The sequence below is a fragment of the Drosophila virilis genome, unplaced genomic scaffold (assembly GCF_030788295.1).
Source record: "Drosophila virilis strain 15010-1051.87 unplaced genomic scaffold, Dvir_AGI_RSII-ME tig00002137, whole genome shotgun sequence".
Lineage (NCBI taxonomy): Eukaryota > Metazoa > Arthropoda > Insecta > Diptera > Drosophilidae > Drosophila > Drosophila virilis.
The window spans coordinates 285,930-292,133 of NW_027212891.1; the positions used below are offsets into that span (position 1 = coordinate 285,930).

Sequence of the window (6,204 nt, forward strand, 5' to 3'; positions counted from 1 at the left end):
TGCTAGTGGCGGCTTCGAGATGCGCCGCTGGACATCAAATTCGAAGCAAGTTATACAGGCGCTGGAAGACGACTGTGAGGAGTTGTACAAGCGTATCAGCGCTCAGGATGAAGCGCAAGAGAAGGTCTTAGGCCTGTGGTAGCTACCTGAACAAGATCTGTTGACGTTTGTGGTGACGCCGAACTTACTCGCGAAGGCATCTAAGGAGCGCCCAACTAAACTAAAAGACGTATTCTGAGTGTGATCATGTCTATTTTCGACTCGCTTGGGCTGCTAGGATTCTTTAATATACGGGCTAAGATCATCCTTCAGAACATATGGCGCCCAATATCGGATGGGATGACGACCTTACCAACGAAGTCGAAGCCGATTGGCAACACTGGCTTGATCTACTTTCAAATTTGAATGCCGTCCGCATTCCACGGTGCATGAAGTGGGTGAGCCGAGCCCAGGCTGTGCAGATGCATACATTCGTTGACGCCAGTATGAATGCCTACGCCGCAGTTGTATTTTTGCGGGAACTTGATGGCCAAGTACATTGCAGTTTGGTCGCCTCGAAAACGAGAGTAGCACCCCTAAAGCCCGTGTCCATACCTCGAATGGAACTGATGGCCGCGGTCTTAGGTCTGAGACTGGCCAAATGTATCCAAAAGGAAATGTCGGTACGCATACATACACGAACATTCTGGACAGATTCAAAGGATGTGCTCTACTGGATCCGTTCCGATGCTCGAAAGTTCCAGCAATTCATAGCGCTTCGGATAGGAGAGATTTTAGAAGAATCAGATGTGGACAGCTGGCGATGGGTACCATCGGCTCAAAACGTGGCAGACGATGGTACGAAATGGACTAAAACGCCTGAAATTCATGGCTCAACCAGGTGGTTCAATGGACCACCATTTTTGTATCTAGAAGAATCGCAGTGGCCACAATCGGAAATACGCCCTGCATTAAACATGTTGTACCATGCTGAAGAACAACCCAATCACACGTCGTCCTGGAGATGTATTCTGCCGGATCTGCAGCGTATCAGCAAGCTAGAAAAATTGAGAGCCGTACAACTATGCGTACTGGATTTCCTACGGAATAATACTAAGAAGGTCAGATTGGACGGAGAACTGGATCTGCAGAAGACGCTGCTCCTTAAAAGAAGCAATGAAATGGATGTGATTTTTATCCGGATTTGTCAAGAAGAGGAGTTCTATAGTGAGATCACCTGCTTAAGATCGGGGCGCCGCTTAACCGATCGCAAAAGCTTGCTGTTTAAGTGCTTCGCTTATGTGGATGACTCGGGCATTCTACGTATTAAAGGACGGATAGACAATATAGAAGGAGTCGAAGTCTGCGTAAAACGCCCGATAATTCTGCCAAGACGACATCAATTGACGTATCTGCTGGTTGAGTTTTATCACCGCAGATATCATCACCTACACAACGAAATCGTCGTAAATGAACTGCGGCAGCGGTACTGGGTTTGTTGCTTACGAGGTTTGGTGAGAGAAGTTTCCAATACCTGCCCAGCGTGCCGCATACGACGCGCCCGCCCAAAGCCGCCAGGGATGGGCGACCTGCCAATCGAACGATTATCGCCCTATACTCCACCGTTCACATATATTGGAGTGGATTACTTCGGCCCCTCCGACATTGTCGTTGGACGTGCTATTTACATGCCTCACGGTGCGCGCCGTTCACCTGGATATAGCTACGTCGCTCTCAACTGACTTATACTTATGCGTTCTGAAGTCGTTCGTGGCCAGACGCGGATGCCCGCATCCGCATGCTGTCGGACAATGGCACAAATTTCAGAGGCGCTAGCAGAGTATTAAAAGATGAAATTGAACATAGATCGTCGGCTCTGATCGAGCGACAGTACCCAGAACTCGAGTTTACCTTTATCCCGCCAGGATCACCCCACATGGGAGGATCGTGGGAACGAATGGTGCGCTCTACAAAGTCAATACTGTCGGAAATTCTGCCGCCCTCTGGGTTTCGAGAGGAGGTGCTACGAGCAGCATTGGCTGACGTAGAAAGCGTGCTCAACTCAAGGCCACTCACTTATGTTCCCTTGGAAACATCTGAGTCCGAAGCCCTGACTCCAAATCATTTTCTAATAGGTCTTTCAAGCGGATTGCGTGAGAGAGGATTACGGGAGCAAGGCGGAGCTAGCACGAGGCTTCCGAGTCGCCAGTCAATTGGCTGTCCAATTTTGGAAGAGATGGCTGCGCGAGTATCTGCCTACACTCACCAGACGTACTAAGTGGTTTCAACCGTCACTCGAACCAATATCAGTCGACGACATCGTCATAATAGTGGACGACGGTGCCAAGCGAAACTGTTGGACAAGAGGAGTGGTCGTAGACGTGCACCGTTCAAAGGATGGCCAGGTCCGAAGTGCCGTGGTGCGAACCGCCGATGGAATTATTACTCGCCCCGCCGTCAAGCTAGCTAAGCTTGACATTAAAGTTGATAACACACTGCACGGACGAACGTGAATTACTGGATGGGGAATGTTACGGGGCGAAGTGAAAATAGCTGTTGACTAAGTCCTACTGGGTCTCGCATTTTTTCTGTAAGCAGCCCTCGCCGCTTACACTGGAAGTGCACCGTTAGAATTAGTTTTTACATGATAAGTCGATCGCACGCAGCTGCACAAGCTGCATTTTTGTCGAGGTTCATTTTCGTTTTGTGCTTGCAGCTGAGCAGAAGTGAAAGAGAACAGAAGCGCGTGCGGAGCACGAATGTAAGTCTCATAATCATGTAAAATATAGGTTGTTAAATAATGAAAGAATAATAAAGATTTCAGCGTTCGAATTATATTATATCGTACCGCCTCCTACGAATCGAATTGAATCGAGTTGTATCTTTCGACGCTAGAAGTCCCTGCCGAATACGCGCCCCGGCACGAGTCTCGGTGCCAACAGTCAAGGAATCTTGATAAACAAAATGTTTTTTATACAAAAACTTAGTTTAAGACCAATCGTTCCTATGGCAGCTATGTATATTATATAGTGGTCCGATCTTAATAGGACTTTGCATATATATGAGGAGTATAGTAAAACTAATAAATGTTTTTCATACAAAAACTTAATTTTCGACCGATCGTTCCTATGGCAGCTATATGATATATTGGTCCGATCTCAATGGTATTTTGTATATATATGGAAGCATAGTAAAACTATTAAAGGCCGAGTTTGGATGAAGCGCTAGAGAAGGTCTTAGGCCTGTGGTGGCTACCTGGACAAGATCTGTTGACGTTTGTGGTGACGCCGAACTTACTCGCGAAGGCATCTAAGGAGCTCCCAACTAAACTAAAAGACGTGTTCTGAGTGTAATCATGTCTATTTTTCCGAACGAAGACGAAGCCGATTGGCAACACTGGCTTGATCTACTTTCAATTTTGAATGCCGTCCGCATTCCACGGTGCATGAAGTGGGTGAGCCGAGCCCAGGCTGTGCAGATGCATACATTCGTTGACGCCAGTATGAATGCCTACGCCGCAGTTGTATTTTTGCGGGAACTTGATGGCCAAGTACATTGCAGTTTGGTCGCCTCGAAAACGAGAGTAGCACCCCTATAGCCCGTGTCCATACCTCGAATGGAACTGATGGCCGCGGTCTTAGGTCTGAGACTGGCCAAATGTATCCAAAAGGAAATGACGGTACGCATATATACACGAACATTCTGGACAGATTCAAAGGATGTGCTCTACTGGATCCGTTCCAATGCTCGAAAGTTCCAGCAATTCATAGCGCTTCGGATAGGAGAGAATTTAGAATAATCAGATGTGGACAGCTGGCGATGGGTACCATCGGCTCAAAACGTGGCAGACGATGGTACGAAATGGACTAAAACGCCTGAAATTCATGGCTCAACCAGGTGGTTCAATGGACCTCCATTTTTGTATCTAGAAGAATCGCAGTGGCCACAATCGGAAATACGCCCTGCATTAAACATGTTGTACCATGCTGAAGAACAACCCAATCACACGTCGTCCTGGAGATGTATTCTGCCGGATCTGCAGCGTATCAGCAAGCTAGAAAAATTGAGAGCCGTACAGCTATGCGTACTGGATTTCCCACGGAATATTACTAAGAAGGTCAGATTGGACGGAGAACTGGATCTGCAGAAGACGCTGCTCCTTAAAAGAAGCAATGAAATGGATGTGATTTTTATCCGGATTTGTCAAGAAGAGGAGTTCTATAGTGAGATCACCTGCTTAAGATCGGGGCGCCGCTTAACCGATCGCAAAAGCTTGCTGTTTAAGTGCTTCGCTTATGTGGATGACTCGGGCATTCTACGTATTAAAGGACGGATAGACAATATAGAAGGAGTCGAAGTCTGCGTAAAACGCCCGATAATTCTGCCAAGACGACATCAATTGACGTATCTGCTGGTTGAGTTTTATCACCGCAGATATCATCACCTACACAACGAAATCGTCGTAAATGAACTGCGGCAGCGGTACTGGGTTTGTGGCTTACGAGCTTTGGTGAGAGAAGTTTCCAATACCTGCCCAGCGTGCCGCATACGACGCGCCCGCCCAAAGCCGCCAGGGATGGGCGACCTGCCAATCGAACGATTATCGCCCTATACTCCACCGTTCACATATACTGGAGTGGATTACTTCGGCCCCTCCGACATTGTCGTTGGACGTGCTATTTACATGCCTCACGGTGCGCGCCGTTCACCTGGATATAGCTACGTCGCTCTCAACTGACTTATACTTATGCGTTCTGAAGTCGTTCGTGGCCAGACGCGGATGCCCCCGCCGCATGCTGTCGGACAATGGCACAAATTTCAGAGGCGCTAGCAGAGTATTAAAAGATGAAATTGAACATAGATCGCCGGCTCTGATCGAGCGACAGTACCCAGAACTCGAGTTTACCTTTATCCCGCCAGGATCACCCCACATGGGAGGATCGTGGGAACGAATGGTGCGCTCTACAAAGTCAATACTGTTGGAAATTCTGCCGCCCTCTGGGTTACGAGAGGAGGTGCTACAAGCAGCATTGGCTGACGTAGAAAGCGTACTCAACTCAAGGCCACTCACTTATGTTCCCTTGGAAACATCTGAGTCCGAAGCCCTGACTCCAAATCATTTTCTTATAGGTCATTCAAGCGGATTGCGTGAGAGAGGATAACGGGAGCAAGGCGGAGCTAGCACGAGGCTTCCGAGTCGCCAGTCAATTGGCTGACCAATTTTGGAAGAGATGGCTGCGCGAGTATCTGCCTACACTCACCAGACGTACTAAGTGGTTTCAACCGCCACTCGAACCAATATCAGTCGACGACATCGTCATAATAGTGGACGATGGTGCCAAGCGAAACTGTTGAACAAGAGGAGTGGTCGTAGACGTGCACCGTTCAAAGGATGGCCAGGTCCGAAGTGCCGTGGTGCGAACCGCCGATGGAATTATTACTCGCCCCGCCGTCAAGCTAGCTAAGCTTGACATTAAAGTTGATAACACACTGCACGGACGATCGTGAATTACTGGATGGGGAATGTTACGGGGCGAAGTGAAAATAGCTGTTGACTAAGTCCTACTGGGTCTCGCATTTTTTCTGTAAGCAGCCCTCGCCGCTTACACTGGAAGCGCACCGTTAGAATTAGTTTTTACATGATAAGTCGATCGCACGCAGCTGCACAAGCTGCATTTTTGTCGAGGTTCATTTTCGTTTTGTGTTTGCAGCTGAGGAGAAGTGAAAGAGAACAGAAGCGCGTGCGGAGCACGAATGTAAGTCTCATAATCATGTAAAATATAGGTTGTTAAATAATGAAAGAATAATAAAGATTTCAGCGTTCGAATTATATTATATCGTACCGCCTCCTACGAATCGAATTGAATCGAGTTGTATCTTTCGACGCTAGAAGTCCCTGCCGAATACGCGCCCCGGCACGAGTCTCGGTGCCAACAGTCAAGGAATCTTGATAAACAAAATGTTTTTTATACAAAAACTTAGTTTTCGACCAATCGTTCCTATGGCAGCTATGTATATTATATAGTGGTCCGATCTTTAAAGGACTTTGCATATATATGAGGAGTATAGTAAAACTAATAAATGTTTTTCATACAAAAACTTAATTTTCGACCGATCGTTCCAATATCAGCTATATGATATGGTGGTCCGATCTTAATAGGAGATTGCATATATATGAGGAGCATAGTTAAACCAATAAATTCCGAGTTTGGTCAAGGTATCTTG

At 47.2% G+C, this 6,204-nt stretch overlaps 2 protein-coding genes across 2 annotated transcripts; both read left to right on the forward strand.

Annotated features, from left to right (window-relative positions):
* The first annotated feature begins 317 nt into the window (after positions 1 to 317).
* On the forward strand, positions 318 to 2,492 carry LOC138911707 (uncharacterized). Its single transcript, XM_070211089.1, has 3 exons — positions 318 to 1,677; positions 1,758 to 2,023; positions 2,115 to 2,492. The coding sequence occupies exons 1-3, from the start codon at positions 318 to 320 to the stop codon at positions 2,490 to 2,492; spliced, it is 2,004 nt and encodes a 667-aa protein (XP_070067190.1).
* Positions 2,493 to 3,952: 1,460 nt separating this feature from the next.
* LOC138911708 (uncharacterized) lies at positions 3,953 to 5,334 on the forward strand. The gene is made up of 3 exons (XM_070211090.1): positions 3,953 to 4,468; positions 4,617 to 5,018; positions 5,110 to 5,334. Exons 1-3 carry the CDS (start codon positions 3,953 to 3,955, stop codon positions 5,332 to 5,334), a joined length of 1,143 nt encoding a protein of 380 aa, XP_070067191.1.
* Positions 5,335 to 6,204: the final 870 nt, after the last annotated feature.

What these genes read in the sequence shown, in the direction of transcription:
- LOC138911707 (XM_070211089.1), top strand. Translation starts at nt 318, where the DNA reads ATGGCGCCCAATATCGGATGGGATGACGACCTTACCAACGAAGTCGAA. An exon ending in TGCTATTTACATGCCTCACG is followed by an intron (nt 1,678 to 1,757) that starts GTGCGCGCCGTT and finishes GTTCGTGGCCAG; the next exon opens with ACGCGGATGCCCGCATCCGC. An exon ending in TACGAGCAGCATTGGCTGAC is followed by an intron (nt 2,024 to 2,114) that starts GTAGAAAGCGTG and finishes ATTTTCTAATAG; the next exon opens with GTCTTTCAAGCGGATTGCGT.
- LOC138911708 (XM_070211090.1), top strand. Translation starts at nt 3,953, where the DNA reads ATGTTGTACCATGCTGAAGAACAACCCAATCACACGTCGTCCTGGAGA. An exon ending in AACTGCGGCAGCGGTACTGG is followed by an intron (nt 4,469 to 4,616) that starts GTTTGTGGCTTA and finishes CATATACTGGAG; the next exon opens with TGGATTACTTCGGCCCCTCC. An exon ending in TACAAGCAGCATTGGCTGAC is followed by an intron (nt 5,019 to 5,109) that starts GTAGAAAGCGTA and finishes ATTTTCTTATAG; the next exon opens with GTCATTCAAGCGGATTGCGT.